General features: G+C 43.0%; 1 protein-coding gene across 1 annotated transcript; it reads left to right on the top strand.

Moving 5' to 3' along the window:
* The first annotated feature begins 84 nt into the window (after positions 1-84).
* Positions 85-17,958, top strand: PSMG2 (proteasome assembly chaperone 2). Its single transcript, XM_060118864.1, has 7 exons — positions 85-331; positions 1,792-1,963; positions 4,670-4,728; positions 12,885-13,003; positions 13,851-14,024; positions 16,700-16,820; positions 17,662-17,958. Exons 1-7 carry the CDS (start codon positions 275-277, stop codon positions 17,752-17,754), a joined length of 795 nt encoding a protein of 264 aa, XP_059974847.1. The 5' UTR covers positions 85-274; the 3' UTR covers positions 17,755-17,958.
* The last annotated feature ends 3,505 nt before the right edge of the window (positions 17,959-21,463 follow it).

Below are 21,463 nucleotides of genomic sequence, written 5' to 3'. Positions count from 1 at the left end.
GTCATCTCGGCCGGCGCCCCCCGCTCGGCCCCGCCCGCCGCCTCCGCGCGGTGCCTGCCGGCTCCCCGCGGCGCCGCCCCTGCCACCGCCCCTCCACGCAGGCCCTGCCGCGCGCCGCCTCGGCAGGCGGTGGCACGGGCACCTCAGGACCCCCCGCCGGGGGCCTCGAAGGACCCCACCCCCCTAACCGCGCCGAAGGCCTCGTAGGACCCCGCGCGCCGCCCGCCCGCACTTCCGGCCGCAGGCTCTTCCCGCTGTAGCAGCCGGCTAGACCATGTTCGTCCCTTGCGGGGACTCGGTCCCCGACCTCGCGGGGTGCACGCTCCTGATGGTGAGTCCGGCCCCGGGGGAGGGGGCGGGGTGGGGTCCGAGCGGCGGTCCCCGGACGCGCGCGGGTCTACGGCCCCGAGTCCTGGTGGCTGAGAGTGGAAAGTGCTGGGGAGTGACCTGTGCTCAGCTGGTGTCGTGCGGGCCATTCGCTTTACATTTCATCCTGGAAAACCTTTTCTCAGCTAGTTCTGGAGTCAGGTTCAAGCTAGCGAATCGTCATTAGCCAGGAAACTACAGACGGGTTGCTAAAGACTTTTGCTCACTCAGTGAGCGTTCTGTGGTGTCAAAATGTGACAAAAAGACTAGATTCTTGTCTTCAAGGAGTTTGCAGTTTAGTTGGAAACACATGTATATAAATAAGGTTAGAACGTTGAAAAAGGTACAGAAAGGCCCTAGGATTTATTGGGAGGGGGAGGGACACAAGAACCTCTTAAGAAAAGCTTCATGTTTGGAATTTAAAAAACAGACAGACGGACAAACAAAAACTTATAGATACAGAGAACAGATTGGTGCTTGCCAGCAGGGGTGGATAAAATGGGAGAAGGGGGTCAAAAGTACAAATCTCTAGTCAAAAATAGGTCCCGGGATGTAACTCGAAGCATGATGATTATAGTCAATACTGTATTGTACATTTGAAAGTTGTTAACAGAGTAGATCTTAAAAAGTTCTCATCACAAGAAAAAAAGTTTTTTCTGACTGTGTGGCGTTGGTTGCTAACTAGACCTGTTGAGGTGATCATATTGCAGTATGTACAGATGTCGAATCACAATGTTGTACAACTGAAATTAATATAATGTTACATGTCAATTATATTTTAGTTTTTTAAAAGGATGATGGTAATAGAAAAGTTACTTTTTGATAATTTTCATCATAATAGTGCACACAAGAAATATTAATGGGGACTTCCCTGGTGGTCCAGTGGTTAGGACTTCACCCTTCCACTGCAGGGGGCACGGGTTTGATCCCTGGTCCAGGAACTAAGATCTCGCATGCTGCGTGGCCAAAAAAGAAATAAAATGTCAATAAATGATTAAATTAGCATGTGATAGTGTACTGAGGAAGGAAATTTGACTTCCTTTCAAAGTATCTCCCTGAAAAATATTTATTAATCACAAAAGAGAAGTGTTTTTGCAGGAGATACTTGGCAAAAGAAGAAGAAAAAGAAAAATGTCACAGAGAAAGTAATGTCCAAAAGATACTAGTGGTACCCTTGACAGTGGAGTGGTGAAGAGGGAAGCCATGTTAGGTTGAAGAAATGGAAGATTCATTCCATTGGGGTATTCAGTTAAGTGTTCAATCAGTAGTCTGAAAGGTGGAGCTAATGAAAGGGTCAGAATCCAGCTGTGATTCACCTGAGCGTAAGCATGCAGTACCAGTGCTGTGATTGTTGTCTTCTGACTAAACTTTTTAAAGTGCTGCTAATTTGGTTGACTTAATGAATATATTATTTTACTGTTTCAGCCAGCAGTATCTGTTGGAAATGTTGGCCAGCTTGCAATAGATCTGATTATTTCTACACTGAATATGTGTAAGATTGGTTACTTCTATACCGATTGTCTTGTGCCGATGGTTGGAAACAATCCATATGCAACTGCAGAAGAAAATTCAACAGAACTCAGTATAAATGCTGAAGGTGTGTTATATTCTCCTACAAGGTAGAGTTGTTTTAAATCAGAACCAGACCCTCCCAGTATGTCCTGCAGCACCTGGCACCGGCTCTGTGCAGAGTTCAGGACACTGTGTTCTCCTCTCCTGCATACACCCTGGTTTAGGCCTTAGCCTTTCCTAAATGGCAGCTCCCTTGAGAGATGTGGTTGTATTTGTATCCTTGGATGGAATTTGAGATACCTATTTGTTTAACGTGGGGTTTTTCCCCTTTTATCCTCAGTTTTATTTTCTCTCCTTAGTGGCATGGGTAAGCATCACTAATACCAGGGAGAGAGAATTCCACTGGGCTCAGTCCCATATGTTTAATATACGCTACCTCACACAGGCCTTTGCTATCCTGTCACGTTGTAGAATCCGTCGTAACACTGATGAGGCTCAGAGAGGCGGAGTTCCCTAACACTGCAGTAGGTGTGGGCTCTTCCCGCGCCGTACGTCTCCACAGTTCCTCGTTGGACTGTCAAGATGGGTTAGTTGGGGCACACAGTTTACAGCCCCCGACCACTGTGTTCATGATGAGACTGCCCCTCGGGAGGAGAGGAAAACAAAGGAACCTCCAGTTACCTCGCGTGACGGGCAGCTGCTGCCTTGGCCTCTCAGTCTTCGGTTTACCAGTTTAAGGTAGAAGCCAAAGGTGACAGAGGAGCATGAAAGACCGTAGGTGGACCTAGAAACAAGTGAGGAAGCATTTTGGGTTTTGTCAGTCTTACTAACCATGTCATTAGCTTACAATAATGAAATACACCTTAGAAAGATGGTTTTGTTAACACTAGATAATTTCAATTATTGCCTTGAAGGACAAAGGACTATAAATGGTAGAACTAGAATTTTTATATTTAGACTAATGGTAACAACTGTCATTTGTTGAGTATCTCCTCTGAGCTGAACACTGTGCATTTACATGTGTTAATTCACTTAATGCTCACAACTATCCATGGGTGGTTTTATAGATCAGGCAACCAGTGCACAGAGAAGTTATGGTCCCATGATTAATCGAGGCAGCCTGACCCAGAGACCTGCCTCCCCGTCACCTGCTAATGCACCTTCGCTCCAGCGGAAGACCCACTGGCTTTTTCCTCTGACACAAACTGGCAGCAGGTCCATTGGAGACAGTTCTTTAATCCACTTTTTTATTTTTTAAGATGAGGTGTCTTTTTGAAATAAATTATAGACATCACAACATTCCACCCCCAAATATGTAAGTATGCACCTCTTATAGTACATTTTTTTACATAGCTAAAACACCATTGCATTTAACAAAATTAGCAATATCTTCCTATACCCTATCCATATTCAGAGAGGCCCAGTTTACCCAAAACTGTCCTTTAAAGTTAGTTTGTCCAGACCAGGCCATAGTACTTCTGATTATCGTGCCTTTGAAATCTCTTACCCTACATAATCTCTTTCCCTTCTTTGCAAAACTGATTTACTGAAGGAAAAAACCGGACACATTGTCGAGGAGAATGTCCCACCTTCTACATTTGTCTGATTGCTTCCTGTGGTGTCATTTGCCATGTTCCTCTAGTTTCTTTATTTTCTGAAACTGGAGTTAGGAATAAAGGCTTGATTATTTAAAAGATAAATAGTTTTGGCCAGAATACGTGAAAGGCAATGTTACATCACCTGACAAGAAAAAGGATCTGGAAAACAGGATCTTAACAACAAAAAAAGACCTTCGTGATACACTGGTGGAGAACACAAGTGTTGCTGTTGTAGAAAGTGGTACATCTTATATTTTAAAGCTCAGCCTGCCCTTTTCCCTAATTCCTAGACCTCCTGCTCTAGCCTCCTTTGCCCCACACATACCTGGTGGTCAGCAGACTCACTGATGCAGCACAGCCCCAGCCACCCCACATGCACCAGTCCAACGAGGCAACCCCAAAAAGACCTGTATAACAGGAGAGACGTGATCCATCAAAGGCTGTGCCCAAGTCTAAGGTTATTTGTAATCTTTTTACAGTAACTGAAAGCTTACCCCTTGGCACAGTGGCCTAATCACATGTCCTCAGGTACTCTGTATTTTGTCCTTGGGTCATCTTGGAGCTTCTCATTCTTGGAGGTGAAGTTGGGCAGGACCTCTTAAGCATCAGTAAAGTGGGCCCCTTGTAGAATCTGATGAAAATTGTGGATCCTTTTTGCAGAAAAAATTCACACACGTCGACTCACATAAATTTTTGCATGTTATTTCAGGTCTTTCAAAAACTCCTAAAGAACACATGTACCTATTGCAGGTATTTTATTACACAGCTAACATTCGCCGCATTTTATTCTTCCTTCTTCTAATCCCAATGACTGTTGCTGTTCTCTAGAGAAAAGAGGAAAGAATATCAGAAACCAAAAACGGTCTTAAGAATGATGTCATTTGTCACAATGCTAGAAATTTCCAGAATACTTCTCTGGTTTTACAGTCAAAGAAGAGAAATAATTTTTGATAATTTTCTTACAGTTAACTTTTCAGCACTGAATGTATTCTGTAGGATAAAGCCCACATGTGAATTTTGAGGTATTAAAGTGTTTTGTTTTAACTAAATGATATAGTGCATATGTTCTATATTTTAACTATTGAAAACATTTAGATGCAGAAGTTCTCCTAGTTCAGCTTTTTGTCATTATAACTTCACTTGTGACTCCTTCAATCTAACTATCACTTGGTTTCATTTTCTGGGACTTGCAGTGTATGCATCGCCTTCAAAGAAACTAGTGGCTCTTCAGTTAAGATCCATTTTTATTAAGGTTAGTATGTTATTTTTGCCTTCTTAAGTTTATTAAGGTGCAATATAATGAGAAAATACTGAGTCATTATCATTAAGACTCAAAAATCATTTCTTTGTTTATGTTTATACCGTTAAGCAAGGTCTGATTCTATAGAGAAATACTCATAAAATTTTGGAGTTGTTAGTATTATTTCATGAATATATTGAAAGGAATTGGGACATATAGCTTGGGTCTTTTTTTTTTTTTAATATTTATTTATTTATTTATTTATTTTTGGCTTTTGTCGTGTCTTAGTTGCGGCACACGGGCTTCTCTCTAGTCATGGCGTGCAGGCTCTCTAGTTGTGGCGCGTGGGCTTAGTTGCCCTGCGGCATGTGGGATCTTAGTTCCCTGACCAGGGATCGAACCCGAGTCCCCTGCATTGAAACGCAGATTCTTAACCTCTGGACCACCAGGGAAGTCCCTAGCTTGGGTCTTATATATTCCCGATTCAGGTAGCATTGGTGAAAAACTTTAAGCATATAAATATTACAGGTTTATTCTATTTGAGTTGCATTTCAAACCAGTGGCATCTACATAAAAATTATATATATATGAAAATATTTTCTGAATCCAACTTCTTTCATCTTCCGCTGCCACCACTCCAGTCCAGCCACCCCCTCCCTCACGCCCTGATTCTGCTTCTGCACCACCCGCCCCGCAGACAGCTCCACCCATGATCCTTTAAATCTCAATCAAAGCATGTCACTTCTGCCTTCCAAACCCACCAGTAGCTTCCCATCTCAAAGCGAGTTCACAGCCCTCACCACGGCCTGACAGGCCCTACATCTCTGACGTGGCAGCCACTAGACACATGTAGCTGTTTAAATTTTGACTCATTCATTAGAAGTAAGTAAAATTAAAAATTCAGTTCCTCTGTCCTAGTAGCCACATTGCAAGTTCTCCACAGCCATGCGTGGCGAGCAGCTGCCGTAAAGAGCATTTGGTTACCATGGAGTGTCTGCGGGGCAGCTCTGTCCCTGGCCCCACGTCCAGCTGTCCTGCGTACCTGTCCCCTGTTCCCCCTCTTGCTTGCCCTGCTCCAGCCACACTGGCCACCCTGTGCTGTTCAAACACATTAAGCTCATCCTGTCTGTCTTCACAGTAGTTTCTCTGCCTGGACCACTTTTCCACTGGACACCTGAATGGCTCACTTCCTTTAGTCTTTGCTTAACTGACCCTCATCAGAAAGGCCTCCCCCCAGCACCCTTTCTCTCATCTTATCCTGAGCTAGTTTTCTTCATGACTCCTCAATTCCCACCTGATAGAAAGGAAGTTCCCTGAGAAAAGTGACAAGGTGTCATTCACTCCTGTATCCTCAGCTTCTAGACAGAGCCTTGGTGTAGAGTGGATTGAGGTACCACCTGTTCAGGGGGGCAGAAAGGTCTCCCCTTCCCGGGGGCCCCTCCACACACCCCCACAGTCACCATGTTGTAGGAGCGGGATCTCACGGGTGCACTTCTTCACGTCTGGCCTCCTTTACTCCACGTTCTGTCTGCGAGGTGCTTCCACATTGTTGCAGGTAGAGGTAGTTACTTCCTTCTCACCTCTGTGCATGAATCTGTTGTGTAAATAAACCATGATTTACCCATACTGTTGATGGAGCATTTGATTTTTTTCCAGTTTGAGGCTATCATGAATGGAGCTATGGTTATTTTAATATTTATCACTCTTTCCTTAGTTAACAATATTACACACAAAGTTTGGCAGTGACAGTTGCTAGCATTTTTGCATTGTGCCACATGGCTTTTTTGTTCTCTTCCTAATATCAGTGTAAGTTCAAGTAAGATGGACAGTTCAGACACTTCGAAATGAAATTAAAAAAAATTTTTTTTTCATTTATTGGCTGTGTTGGGTCTTCGTTGCTGCATGTGGGCTTTCTCTAGTTGTGGTGAGCAGGGGCTACTCTTGGTTGCGGTGTGCAGGCTTTGGGCGGGGGCTGCTCAGCTTCTCATTGCAGTGGCTTCTCTTGTTGCAGAGCATGGGCTCTAGGCGCATGGACTTTGGTAGTTGTGGCACGCAGGCTCAGTAGTTGTGGCTTGCGGGCTCTAGAGTACAGGCTCAGTAGTTGTGGCGCACGGGCTTAGTTGCTCCACGGCATGTGGGATCTTCCCGGACCAGGGCTCGAACCTGTGTCCCCTGCATTGGCAGGCAGATTCTTAACCACTGCACCACCAGGGAAGTCCCTGAAATTGTTGATAGATGTAAATAAAGAGTGATTTCAAAGTAGCAGACATTTTTTGAGCATAGATTCTTTGCACCAATAATACTCTAAATACTTCAAGCATGTTGCTCTACTCAGTGCTCACAACAATCCTAGGAGGCAGATGCTAATTATCTTCATTTTACAAGTGAGAAATCAGAACAACAGAAGCTCAGGCAGCTTGCTCAAGCCATGTGGTCCATGGGTAGAGCCAGCATTCTAGACCCGGCAGCCTGGCTCTGGAGCTGGCCTCTCTTAACCAAGACATGAACTGCCCTTCTGTTTTTAAAAGGTAGCCATTTCTTACCTGCATTTAAAATTTTATTGAATAATTATTTTATTAGCAGTCTCTGAAAAGAGTTTCCATAAAGTGGGGTTTCCCCCCAAATTTTATGACCCAGATCCCAGATCAGTCACCTGTTCACATCTTGCCACACCTGCTTGATTCTCTTTGCGCAAGTACACGCAGTTTCCTCCTGCCAAACAGTCCAAAAGGAGGCTGCTGACATCATGTTGCTCACTCCATACAAGAAGGAGACTCTCCTTCACACACAACCTGACAACCACACACTGCCACACACCTGGAAAGTCAGCATGCAGTGAATTATTAAGTACTAGCGTTCGGCATATTCAAATTCCCCAGTTGTTCCCCAGATATCCTTCAATTCTGGATCCAGGCAAGGTTTGTGTGTTGCCTTAGGCTGTTACATCTTTTCATTTGGTGTTCAATGTAGCGCTGCCCTCCTCTTTCTGTGATTCACAATATTGACTCCTCTGAGGGACCCAGGCCAGATATTCAGCCTTCTGGATTCACCTAACTGTTTCTTTCTGATCAGATTTGGGGCAGAAATTTCTGGCAAGAACGTCTCATAGATAACCATGTGGTGGTTTTTGAGTAACAATAGATCACTGAAGTACAGAACTGGAAAATTGAAATATAGATTCCTCACACTTAGCTTATCTCTAGTTGTAAAGATAAAATAAATAGTCATTGTGAGGTGCCTTCAAGATGGTGGAGGAGGGCTTCCCTGGTGGCGCAGTGGTTGAGAGTCCGCCTGCTGATGCAGGGGACACGGGTTCGTGCCCTGGTCTGGGAAGATCCCACATGCCGCGGAGCGGCTGGGCCTGTGAGCCATGGCCGCTGAGCCTGCGCGTCCGGAGCCTGTGTTCCACAACGGGAGAGGCCACAACAGTGAGAGGACCATGTACAGCAAAAAAAAAAAAAAAAAAAAAAAAAGATGGTGGAGGAGTAAGATGTAGTGATCACCTTCCTCCCCACAAATACATCAAAACTACATCACTACATCTACATGTGGAACAACTCCTACAGAACACCTACTGAACGCTGGCAGAAGACCTCAGACTTCCCAAAAGGCAAGAAACTCCCCCATGTACCTGGGTAGGGCAAAAGAAAAAAGGAAAAACAGAGACAAAAGAATAGGGGTGGGACCTGCACCTCTGGGAGGGAGCTGTGAAGGAGGAAAAGTTTCCACACACTAGGCAGCCCCTTCACTGGCGGAGACGGGGGGTGGCTGGGGGGAAGCTTTGGAGCCACAGAGGAGAGCGCAGCAACAGGGGTGCAGAGGGCAAAGTGGAGAGGTTCCCGCACTGAGGATCGGTGCCGACCAGCACTCACCAGCCTGAGAGGCTTGTCTGCTCACCCGCTGGGGTGCATGGGGGCTGGGAGCTAAGGCTTGGGCATCGGAGGTCAGATCCCAGGGAGAGGACTGGGGTTGGCTGCATGAAGACAGCCTGAAGGGGGCTAGTGTGCCACAGCTAACAGGGAGGGAGTCCGGGGAAAACTCTGGACCTGCCTAAGATGCAAGAGACCATTGTTTTGGGATGCGCAAGGAGAGGGGATTCAGAGCACCACCTAAACAACCTCCAGAGATGGGCGTGAGCCGCGGCTATCAGTGCAGACCCCAGAGACGGGCATGAGATGCTAAGGCTACTGCTGCGGCCACCAAGAAGCCTGTGTGCAAGCACAGGTCACTCTACACACCTCCCCTCCCGGGAGCCTGTGTGACCCACCACTGCCAGGGTCTTGTGATCCAGGGACAGCTTCCCCAGGAGAACACATGGCATGCCTCAGGCTGTTGCAACATCACGCCAGCCTCTGCCACCACAGGCTCGCCCCACATTCCGTACCCCTCCCTCCCCCCGGCTTGAGTGAGCCAGAGCCCCCTAAGCAGCCACTTCTTTAACCCTGTCCTGTCTGGGTGGGGAAGAGATGCCCTCACGCGACCTACACACAGAAGCAGGGTCAAATCCAAAGCTGAACCCCAGGAGCTGTGTGAGCAAAGACGAGAAAGGGAAATCTCTCCCAGCAGCCTCAGGAGCAGCGGGTTAAATCTCCACAATCAACTTGATGTACCCTGCATCTCTGGAATACCTGAATAGACAACGAATCATCCCCAAATTGAAGCAGTGGACTTTGGTAGCAACTGTAGGCTTGGGGTTTGCTTTCTGCATCTAATTTGTTTCTGGTTTTATGTTTATCTTAGTTTAGTATTTAGAGCTTATTATCATTGGTAGATTTGTTTATTGATTTGGTTGCTCTCTTTTTTTATTTTTTTATATATATATATATTTTTTTCCTTTTTCTCTTTTTCTGAGTGTGTATGTGTATGCTTCTTTGTGTGGTTTTGTCTGTATAGCTTTGCTTTTGCCATTTGTCCTAGGGTTCTGACTGAGCATTTTTTGGTTTTGGGGGGTTTTTTTAGTATAGTTTTTAGTGCATGTTATCATTGGTGGATTTGTTTTTTGGTTTGGTTGCTCATGAGAGATTACTACAGGCACCTATATGCCAATAAAAGGGACAACCTGGAAGAAATGGACAAATTCTTAGAAAAGCACAACCTTCCGAGACTGAATCAGGAAGAAATAGAAGATATAAACAGACCAATTACAAGCACTGAAATTGAAACTGTGGTTAAAAATCTTCCAACAAACAAAAGCCCAGGACCAGATGGCTTCACATGCGAATTCTATCAAACATTTAGAGAAGAGCTAACACCTATCCTTCGCAAACTCTTCCAAAATATAGCAGAGGGAGGAACACTCCCAAACTCATTCTACGAGGCCACCATCACCCTGATACCAAAACCAGACAAAGATGCCACAAAAAAAGAAAGCTACAGGCCAATATCACTGATGAACATAGATGCAAAAGTCCTGAACAAAATACTAGCAAACAGAATCCAACAGCACATTAAAAGGATCATACACCATGATCAAGTGGGGTTTATCCCAGGAATGCAAGTATTCTTCAATATATGTAAGTCAATCAATGTGATAAACCATGTTAACAATTTGAAGGAGAAAAACCATATAATCATCTCATTAGATGCAGAAACGGTTTCAACAAAATTCAACACCCATTTATGATAAAAATCCTCTGGAAAGTAGGCATAGAGGGAACTTACCTCAACATAATAAAGGCCATATATGACAAACCCACAGCCAACATCATTCTCAGTGGTGAAAAACTGAAACCATTTCCACTAAGATCAGGAACAAGGCAAGGTTGCTCACTCTTACCACTATTATTCAACATAGTTTTGGAAGTTTTAGCCACAGCAATCAGAGAAGAAAAAGAAAAAGAAGGAATCCAAATTGGAAAAAAAGAAGTAAAACAGTCACTGTTTGCAGATGACATACTATACATAGAGAATCTTAAAGATGCTACCAGAAAACTACTAGAGCTAATCAATGAATTTGGTAAAGTAGCAGGATACAAAATTAATGCACAGAAATCTCTTGCATTCCTATACACTAATGATGAAAAATCTGACAGAGAAATTAAGGAAACACTCCCATTTACCATTGCAACAAAAAGAGTAAAATACCTAGGAATAAATCTACCTAAGGAGACAAAACACCTGTATGCAGAAAACTATAAGACACTGATGAAAGAAATTAAAGATGATACAGACAGATGTAGAGATATACCATGTTCTTGGGTTGGAAGAATCAACATTGTGAAAATGACTCTACTACCCAAAGCAATCTACAGATTCAGTGCAATCCCTATCAAACTACCAATGGCATTTTTCACAGAACTAGAACAAAAAATTTCACAATTTGTATGGAAACACAAAAGACCCCGAATAGCCAAAGCAGTCTTGAGAAAGAAAAATGGAGCTGGAGGAATCAGGCTCCCTGACTTCAGACTATACTAGAAAGCTACAGTAATCAAGACAGTATGGTACTGGCACAAAAACAGAAATATAGATCAATGGAACAGGATAGAGAGCCCAGAGCTAAACCCACGCACCTATGGTCACCTTATCTTTGATAAAGGAGGCAAGAATATACCATGAACAGCCTCTTCAGTAAGTGGTGCTGGGAAAACTGGACAGCTACATGTAAAAGAATGAAATTAGCACACTCCCTAACACCATACACAAAAGTAAACTCAAAATGGATTAAAGACCTAAATATAAGGCCAGACACTATAAAACTCTTAGAGGAAAACATAGGCAGAACACTCCATGACATAAATCACAACAAGATCCTTTTTGACCCACCTCCTGGAGAAATGGAAATAAAAACAAAAATAAACAAATGGGACCTAATGAAAGTTAAAAGCTTTTGCATGGCAAAGGAAACCGTAAGATGAAAAGACAACTCTCAGAATGGGAGAAAATATTTGCAAATGAAGCAACTGACAAGGGATTAATCTCCAAAATATACAAGCAGCTCATGCAGCTCAATATCAAAAAAAAAATCCAAAAATGGGCAAAAGACCGAAATAGACATTTCTCCAAAGAAGATATACAGATTGCCAACAAACACATGAAAGGATGCTCAACATCACTAATCATTTAGAGAAATGCAAATCAAAACTACAATGAGATATCACCTCACACCGGTCAGAATGGCCATCATCAAAAAATCTACAAACAACAAATGCTGGAGAGGGTGTGGAGAAAAGGGAACCCTCTTGCACTGTTGGTGGGAATGTAAATTGATACAGCCGCTATGGAGAACAGTATGGAGGTTCCTTAAAAAACTAAAAATAGAACTACCATACCACCCAGCAATCCCACTATATATATATATGTATACACACACACACACACACCCTGAGAAAACCATAATTCAAAAGAGTCATGTGCCACAATTTTCATTGCAGCTCTGTTTTCAATAGTCAGGACTTGGAAGCAACCTAATCCATCGACAGATGAATGGATAAAGAAGATGTTGCACATATATACAATGGAATATTACTCGGCCATAAAAAGAAAATTGAGTCATTTGTAGAGACGTGGATGGACCTAGAGTCTGTCATACAGAGTGGAGTAAGTCAGAAAGAGAAAAACAAATACCATATGCTAACACATATATAGAATCTAAAAAAACAAAAAAAAAATGGTCACGAAGAACCTAGGGGCAAGACGGGAATAAAGACGAAGACCTACTTGAGAATGGACTTGAGGATATGGGGAGGGGGAAGGGTAAGCTGGGACAAAGTGAGAGAGTGGCATGGACATATATACACTACCAAATGGAAAGTAGATAGCTAGTGGGAAGCAGCCGCATAGCACAGGGAGATCAGCTTTGTGCTTTGTGACCACCCTGGGGTGGGATAGGGAGTGTGGGAGGGAGACACAAGAGGGAAGAGATATGGGGATGTATGTATATGTATAACTGATTCACTTTGTTATAAAGCAGAAACTAACGCACCATTGTAAAGCAATTCTACTCCAATAAAGATGTTAAAAAATAAAAATAAAAAAACAGTCGTTGCTCCTCATCTTTCACCTTCAGTCTAAGGACAGTAAGTGGATCTAAAAATAATTATAATTTTAATATATATAAACTATATATCATCACATAACGTGGGTGAAATACTATATAGACTACTCTTATTATAACTCTAGGATCTAACTTTTCTATTTTTGTTTTATTCTTTCAATGGTATACAAAGTATAAATCAAAGTCATTCTGTGAGAAACTGCTTTCCTGGGTGAAAAGCAGCAACTGTGCCAAAGTTGTTGTTCTTTCAAGCAGCCACTCGTATCACTGTAATGACCTCCAGCTCCGCAGGTATGTCTGTGTCTTTGGAAAAGTATTTTGCTATGATTTATACAGTTATTAGGATGATTTCTCTATTAAAAGGTTAAAATAAAATTTTAAAGCCATGTATATCCTTTCCTGTCCTCCCTGGAATTTAGAAAGAAGGAGGTAAAGAACATGAGCTAGGAGGAGTAGAGGTGGGGGGCCCTTGACGTTCCCAGGGCTGCGGCACTGGGATCCTAGGGTAAAGGCAGGAATGATTCTGGAGCTGTGCTCTGCTGTGTGGTATCACGTGCCTGGCAGTGCCACAAACCTCAGCTGATGAAGGGAAAGGAGAAAGGGTACCTGATGTTTATTGGTTGATTGCTTTTCAAAGACTGGATCTGTTTATTTCCATATATTCAACCATTTGTATTTGCAGAACTCCAGTTGCCTTTAAGTATAGCTCCCAGGCATGTCAGATTGAGTTCTTAAATAGAAGACAAAGTATCCAAGACTTAGAAATCTAAACTAGTTTATTGCATTATCATTTCTTCACCTGTAAAATTCTGATGAAGAAATTATTAGCCAAGAGTAACCTTTCAAGACTAGACTTAGTTTCTGGGACTCTCACAGTGGGCCTGGTGGGAGTGTGGCTGTGGACATCTTCACGCTGGCCTGGCCTTGGGTTAAGTTTTCCTGTCTACGCTCTCCCCTAAATTTGTAAATAGCAAGTCAGAGCAATATTTTTACATGTTGCTCTTCCATAGACTGCTGAAACGCGTGTTTTGCTTTGTGCAGCAGAATATATGGAGGACAAGATAATTTTTGCTAAAACTGTTAATTGTCTTAATGTACGTATTTGTGAGTTTTTAGTTAATTATATGATTGTTTCCAGTACTCCCTTCAGGTACCTACTTACACCTTCCATGCAAAAAAGTGTTCAGAATAAAATACAGAGCCTTAACTGGGAAGAAATGGAAAAAAGCCCATGCATTCCTGAAATAGACGATTCTGAGTTTTGCATCCGTATTCCTGGAGGAGGTATCACAAAAACACTCTATGACGAAGGGTGAGCTTACCTGTGTATTTGCTGCCCATCTTATCTGAAAATGAAAGTAAGATAACTGGGATAGTGTTTGGAGTACTTACTGGAACTCCGAAGATGTCTTCATTAAATAGGTACCGTGTTACATTCAGGGGAAGGATTGAAATGTGGTTATAGAATTGGTTCCTGAAAAGCCATATTTAATGCTTTATTATGTGTGTCATGTTAGGGGTCCTAATACATATTCTGTGCCACCTCTGCAGTCCTCTTTGCAGTGGTGGTGGTGGTGAGATGTACATAACATTAAATTAACCATTTTTAAGTATACAATTAAGTGACATTCAGTACATTCATTGTTGTGTACCCATCACCACCATCCACTTTCAGAACTTTGTCATCGTTCTAAATAGAAGATCTGTACTCATTAAATAACTCCTGTTTTATACCTGAAAATCTATGCTCTTATTAAAACCATCATTTCCTTCAACTTCTCTTTTTTCCTAGCCTATCTTCCATTCGTGTTTTCACTTCTTTCCCTGTCTAGCTTATGCCCTTTAGTATAATATATTATTTCACCTCTTTTCTTACCACAGCCTAGAAGCCCTGGCCACCTGGTTATTCTCCACACCTGCCCTGCAAACCACCAGCTTTGAATCATTCTCTCACTCCATTCAGGCCACATCACCCGTGGCCTGCACTTCTGTCAGACCATAGACTGCGGGGCTTAAACAACAGAAATGTATTTGCTCACAGCTCTGGAGGCTGGAGGTCAGGGTGCTGGCCTGGTCAGGTTCTGGGGAGGGCCCTCTTCCTGGCCTGCAGACGGCCACCTTCTGGCTGTGTCCTCACTCAGCAGAGAGAGAGCTCCTTCTCTCCCTGTAAGGCCATGGTCCCATCAGATTAGGGCCCCCTCCTGTGACCTTTCACTGAATTACCTCCTAAACCTCCTGCCCCCAGATACAGTTGCCTGTGGGTGAGGCTTCCACTTGTAGATTCTGGAGGGACACAGTCCAGGCCACAGCAGCTGCTGTCAGGGTCTCTTGATCGATCCCCTACTGCCTCATTCTGACCTGCCCTGACCACCTCAGCAGCCATGCTGGAATTAACTTTCTAAAATGCAAAACTGATCACAAGACTCCCTGAGTAAAAATCCATCAGCAGTTTTACTTGCCTTTTGTGGAATCTGGTTCATCCTCCGCAATGTGCCATCCAGAGCCCTCCAGGCCCCTCTGCCCTGGCCCCCTGGGTGCACTCTGCACAGATGCTGGCCTCCTGGCCCTCACAGTGTCCCCAGAGCTGTCACATTCTTCCATGCTTTTGTTCCCTCTCCTTTTCTCCTCTTGTCTCCTTTGCAACAACCTGCCCGGTTTGCCAGAGTTGGCCCCACGTCGCTTCCTGTATGTCCTTGCTGCCCTTCTCTGTGGGGGAAGGGGGATCCTGCTGTCTTCGCGCTCCCCTGGCACTCTGCCCCTTCAAACTGACTTCTTGCTTCTTTGCAAGTCAGTCTCCTATCTTTGCTTCTGACCGTGTCAGAGTAGCTGATAGCAGACTTGCCCTCCTGTCATAAACAATTGGAAACTGGACAACATTGATGAAACAACTGTTCATCAGACATTGGACACCATGCAGCACACAGCTGTGAAGCCTGGGAGAAAGCAGTAGAGTCCTGCTGTTGCCCCAGCTTCCTGCTGGACTGCAGCATGGGGTGGGGGGACCCAGGCAGAGTGCAGCCATCTTGCTAAGTCGAGGGGACTGGAGACCAGAGTTGGGGCGGCTGACACAGCTGGAGAGTATGAGGCAGAGAACCAGAGGGGGACAGCTGCTGGGGGAAGAGCCCTGGGGCCTGCCTGAGCCCTCCTCAACCCTGAGCTCACAAGTATAGGGTGAAACCGTTAGGGCAGAGAACAACCTCTGGGCAGCTGTTAACTTTGCCCACAAAGTTAGCAACACTAGACAAAATACTATGAAAGACACATTCCTCATAGAACATTTTGAAAATGTAGAATAGTTGAAAGAAACAATATTTTAAATACTCAGTTCTGTCACCCAGAAGAAACTACCACTACTAATTGCTTGGTCTGTTTTCTGTTTTTTTTTTTTTTTTCTTTTTGCGGTATGCGGGCCTCTCACCGCTGTGGCCTCTCCCGTTGCGGAGCACAGGCTCCGGATGCGCAGGCCCAGCGGCCATGGCTCACGGGCCCAGCCGCTCCGCGGCATATGGGATCCTCCCAGACCGGGGCACGAACCCGTATCCCCTGCATCGGCAGGCGGACTCTTAACCACTGCGCCACCAGGGAGGCCCTGTTTTCTGTTTTGAATTAAATTCTGTTTTCTGTTTTGAATTAAATTCTGTTTTGAATTAAACATTTTGAATTAAATGTTTGTATCTGCAAGATACTACAACTCTACCATCTGTAGCTTTAAAATTCATGCTATTTACAGATATTTCTCACAAAAATTGATGTCCTTTTAATTTTCCAGCACAAATCTTGGTGTGGGGCAGCAACATTCATGTGCCCAGGGTGGGTGTTACATGGTTCCTAGTTTTGTCCCTACAAATAGAAGATAGATAAGTGATCTTGTGATGTGGAATCTCCTTGCCTAAAACCTGGCAGATTATCTCAGCTATAAAAACAGGCACACTGGAACCATCATCTTGTATCAGTAGAAGAATATCTAATTCTTTTTAATTGTTGCAGCTGTTCTAAAGAAATCCCAATGGTGATTCTGCTGAAATTCGTTGCAGAAGGAGACAATATCCCAGATGCGTTAGGTCTTGTTGAATATCTTAATGAATGGCTTCAGATAATCAAACCATGTGTAAGTTTCACTAAAGCTTAAGTCTCTGATTTCTCTAGTTATGTATTCATAAACTTGCATTTTTTACATACTATATAAGTAGACCAAATAAGTGAAAGTTTATGTTAAATTTAGACATCTTTATATAAAATTTAAGTTAGCTGAACTTTTCAAAAGAAGACAGCTAAGCAACCTGTTGTTTGCAGTTGTTTCATTAAGGCTGATTTTCAAAAAAAAAAAGGAAAATCTTAAGTACTTCGTTGTATTCATTCTTAGTGTTGCATTAATTATACCAGGCAGCTTTTTATAAGGATAAACAAGTCCTCTTTGGAATTCAGGTTTTTCTTTTTTTTTTTAAGCAAAAGGTATAGCTTTGTGAGCAATACTTTAGCTATTCAATATGCATTATAATTAAAATACTTTTCTCTATTATGAAATAAGAGCATGACACCTGGGGAAATCAGTTATCCTTTAGGCATAACAGAAGTAACCTAAGCCTACTTTACATGGTAGGTGACTGTCTTTTTAATTCATGCTTTTTTGAAGAACAAATTGATACAAATCACACAGCACTGATTTTTTTTTAACCACTATTTCTTTTGAATTTGATTTTGCTCCATGGACTCTATTTATAGCCTTTCTGGTTCGTATCTTTATGGTTTGGAAATTGAGGAGATTTTATCTTCAGCTGATATAAGGACACAGAAATGTATTACTTTGTTTTTTCCTTACAATAAATCACAGCTATAAGTGTCAAAACCAAAAGGAACAACAACAACAAAGGAAGAGTTTTGTAATATGTGTTAAAAGGAGATTTAGTGATAAAGTTGAAGGATTACAATATTTTGTTCTTCAATTGCAGTGTGATGACCCCTCAGCATCTGCCTTGCCATGGAAAATGCCGAGTTCCTGGAGGTTACTCTTTGGCAGTGGTCTTCCCCCTGCGCTTTTCTGATCTGTTTTCAGTTTTATACCTTATGTCCCAAGACACACACTACCAACACACCTGTTAAACAACTATATAAAAAGAATGTATTAGGAAATTTTTACTTTTCACAGAAAAATCGCAAAGAAAAATGGATTAACAAAAGGTTGTTTTTGCCATGCTTTTCATATACAACAAATGTAAATTTTGTGCAATAAAGTGTTTCCCAAGTAATTTTATCTGAATTTTTTTTAACTCAGACTTCTATATTAGTTTCCTATGTCTGCTGTAACAAATTACCAGAAACTTAGTGGCTTAAGACAAAATAAATCTATTATCTTAGAACTCTGGAAGTCAGAATTCCAGAATAGGTCTTACTGGGCTAAGTCAAGGTGCTGGCAGGGCTGCGTTTTCTCTGGAGGGTCTTGGAAAGAATCCGTTTCCTACCCCTTTACAGCTTCTAGAAGCTGCAGCTTTCATTGGTTCATGGCTTCTTCCTCCATCCAGAATAACTTCCCGATCTCAAAAGAGTTTGAGTATAAGAGAAAAGGTTTTCATTTTTGAGTGCCTACTACATACGAGTCACTTTTTACCTGCTATTTTGTTGTGTTACATCTGTGCCTTGGCTTTCTCATCTGTAAAACGAGGGCTTATAATATTAAGGGGTACACCTTACTCCATAGCACTCAGTAAATGATTTATTTCTGATAAATTATTCTGGGTTCTACAGCCTGATGTGTTTCCCTTTGGGAAACTATTGTGGGGTCAGGATGTCAGCCAGATGATGGGGTAGAAAGTCCCAGCCCTTGACCCAACAGAGACACCACTTACAAATCAAAATACCTTTATGGGAAGCAGAAACTAGTTAAAGAGCTCCAGTTCCCCAGGCAAGTCCAGAGTTGAGAACAACTGCACTGAAAACAGAAGAGCGGTTTCACTTTACCCACAACTGTCCCTCCCTCAAGCCAACAGCTCAGCATGTTGGGAGAAAGTCACCAGCTTGAGGCTTCTGGGGGATGGAGGGGTAGGGAGAGGGGACTGCATCCAACGGGTTGGCTTTTTGCAGGGCCGCTGGAGTGGCTGGTTTCTGCCTTGACTGACTTGGAGCCCTGACGAAACTGGCAGAGTTTAGATGCTGGGGGCCACTGAAAGCAAAGATGGGGTTGGGGGGCGGCAGGAGTGGTGTGCTGCAGCCCCAGAGAGCCTGCAGTGCCACAGACAGGCCAGCAACATCTCTACACAGTCCAAAGGCACCCAATTGGAGGGAAAGAGAAGAATAAAGTGTGGGTCCAACAGTCCAGCTTCTCAGAGGGCTGTTGAGGGACCAGTATCTGTCTCACCTGACTCAGGATGCTGATGGGGAGACAGCATACTTTGGATGCTTGGGGACTGCTGAGGACAAAGGGGAGAGTGGCACCTTGCTGCTGCAGCACTAGAGAACAAGCCTTGGACACCACAGGGAGCAAGAGATGACAAGCACCTGAAAAAGAAACCTGCAATTCTCTCTAACTGGGAAATTACATGCACAAGCCCAGAGAAATAACATCCTCCAAAAAGGATTTCTGAGGCCCCCAGACTCCCCAGCTAGCCCAACTGGTGAAGGTCTTCCCTGTAAGAAGACTGAGAGAGGTGGCTGTTTTATCAAATAACATAAAACTCAATAACAACCTCAAAATCATGAGGCACAAGAATAAACAGAAACATAGCTCAATCAAAAGAACAAAAGAAACCAATCTCCAGAAACCAATCCCAAGGAAACAGAAACCTATGAATTATATGACAAAGAATTCAAATTAATTGTCTTAAAGAAGCACAGTGATCTACAAGAGCACAGACAACCAAGTGGATTAAGAACAATGCATGGGGCTTCCCTAGTGGCGCAATGGTTGAGAGTCCGCCTGCCGATGCAGGGGGACACGGGTTTGTGCCCCGGTCCGGGAAGATCCCACATGCCACGGAGTGGCTAGGCCCGTGAGCCATGGCTGCTGAGCCTGCGCGTTCGGAGCCTGTGCTCTGCAACGGGAGAGGCCACAACAGTGAGAGGCCCGCGTACGCAAAAAAAAAAAAAAAAAGAACGACGCATGAACAAAATGAGAATATCAACAAAGAAACTATTTTTTAAAAGAACCATACAAAAATTCTGGAGCTGAAGAATACAATAACTAAATTGAAATATTCGCTAGAGGGGTTCAACAGCAGACTTGATCAGGCAGAAGAAAGAATCAGCAATTCTGATGATTGAAATTAACCAAGTCAGAGGTATTAAAAAAAAGACTGATGAAAGATGGACAAAGCCTAAGGGACCTATAAAATAGCACAAAATGGACCAAGATATGTATTATGAGAGTCCAAGAAGGAACAAAGAGAGACAAAGCATATTTAAAAAAATAATAATAGGGACTTCCCTGTTGGCCCAGTGATTAAGACTCTGTGCTTCCAATGCAGGGGGAGTGGGTTTGATCCCTGGTCAGGGAACTAAGATCCCACATGCCAGGCGGCACTGCAAAAAAAAAAAAAAAAAAAAAAAAAAAAAAAGCTTTTCTAATCTGAGAAAGGAAATGGATTTGAGAAGCTCAAAAGACTCCAAATAGGATGAACCTAAACAGCCCCCACCCAAGACACCTTTTAATCAAAAAACTGTCAAAAATCAAAGACAGACAGAATCTTGAAAGTAGCAAGAGAAAAGCAACTCATCACAAGTGAGTTCCCATAAGATAATAAGCAGATATCTCAGCAGAAAACTTAGAGGCCGGAAGGGAGTGGGATGATATATTGAAAATGCTGAAAGGAAAAAAAATGTGCCAGTCAAGGATATTATCCTGAGGCTTCCCTGGTGGCACAGTGGTTAAGAATCCGCCTGCCAATGCAGGGGACACGGGTTCAAGCCCTGGTTCAGGAAGATCCCACATGCCGCGGAGCAACTAAGCCCATGCACCACAACTACTGAGCCTGCGTGCCACAACTGCTGAAGCCCGTGCACCTAGAGCCTGTGCTCTGCAACAAGAGAAGCCACTGCAATGAGAAGCCCGTGCACTGCAACAAAGAGGAGCCCCTGCTCACTGCAACTAGAGAAAGCCCACACACAGCAATGAAGACCCAACACAGCCAAAAATAAATAAAATAAATAAATTTTAAAAACTTAAAAAAAAAAGGATGCTATCCAGCAAAACTGTCCTTCACAAATTAAGAAATAAAGACTTTCCCTGGTGAACAAAACCTGAGGGAGTTCATCACCACTAGATGTGACTTACAGGAAATGCTAAAGCAAGTCCTGCAAGTTGAAACAAAAAGATGTTAGACAGCAACATGAAAGCATATAAAAATATAAAACGCTCTGGTAAAATTAAATAGACAAATACAGAATCTAGTAATGGTGTAAAGGTGGTGTGTAAAGCACTTTTAATTCTGGTATAGAATTTAAAAGATAAAAGCATAAAAATGACTATAAAACTGTTAATGGATAAATAATATATAAAGATGTAAACAAAGTGAAGGTGGAGAGATATAAAAGAATGGAGTTTTTGTAGATGATTCAAGTTGTTATCAGAATAGAATAGATTGTTACAAGATGTCTTATGTAAGCCTCACAGTAACCACAAAGTAAATATCTATAGAAGATATACAAAAGAAAATGAGGAAAAAATTAAAGCATGTCAACACACACAAAAAAATCAATGAAACACAAAGAAAGGCAGCAAGAGGAAAAGAGGGACCAAAAAAAAAAAAACTAACAAAATAA

The sequence above is a fragment of the Mesoplodon densirostris genome, chromosome 15 (genome assembly GCF_025265405.1).
Source record: "Mesoplodon densirostris isolate mMesDen1 chromosome 15, mMesDen1 primary haplotype, whole genome shotgun sequence".
Classification (NCBI taxonomy): Eukaryota; Metazoa; Chordata; class Mammalia; order Artiodactyla; family Ziphiidae; genus Mesoplodon; species Mesoplodon densirostris.
Note: the sequence above shows the minus strand (reverse complement) of the source record. Positions and strands in the feature narration are given on the sequence as shown.

Bases quoted from the DNA above. Each gene is read 5' to 3' on its own strand.
- PSMG2 (XM_060118864.1), top strand. From the start codon at position 275: ATGTTCGTCCCTTGCGGGGACTCGGTCCCCGACCTCGCGGGGTGCACG. The intron at 1,964-4,669 runs GTGTGTTATATT...TGGGACTTGCAG, and splicing joins ACTCAGTATAAATGCTGAAG to TGTATGCATCGCCTTCAAAG. The intron at 4,729-12,884 runs GTTAGTATGTTA...TGGTATACAAAG, and splicing joins TAAGATCCATTTTTATTAAG to TATAAATCAAAGTCATTCTG.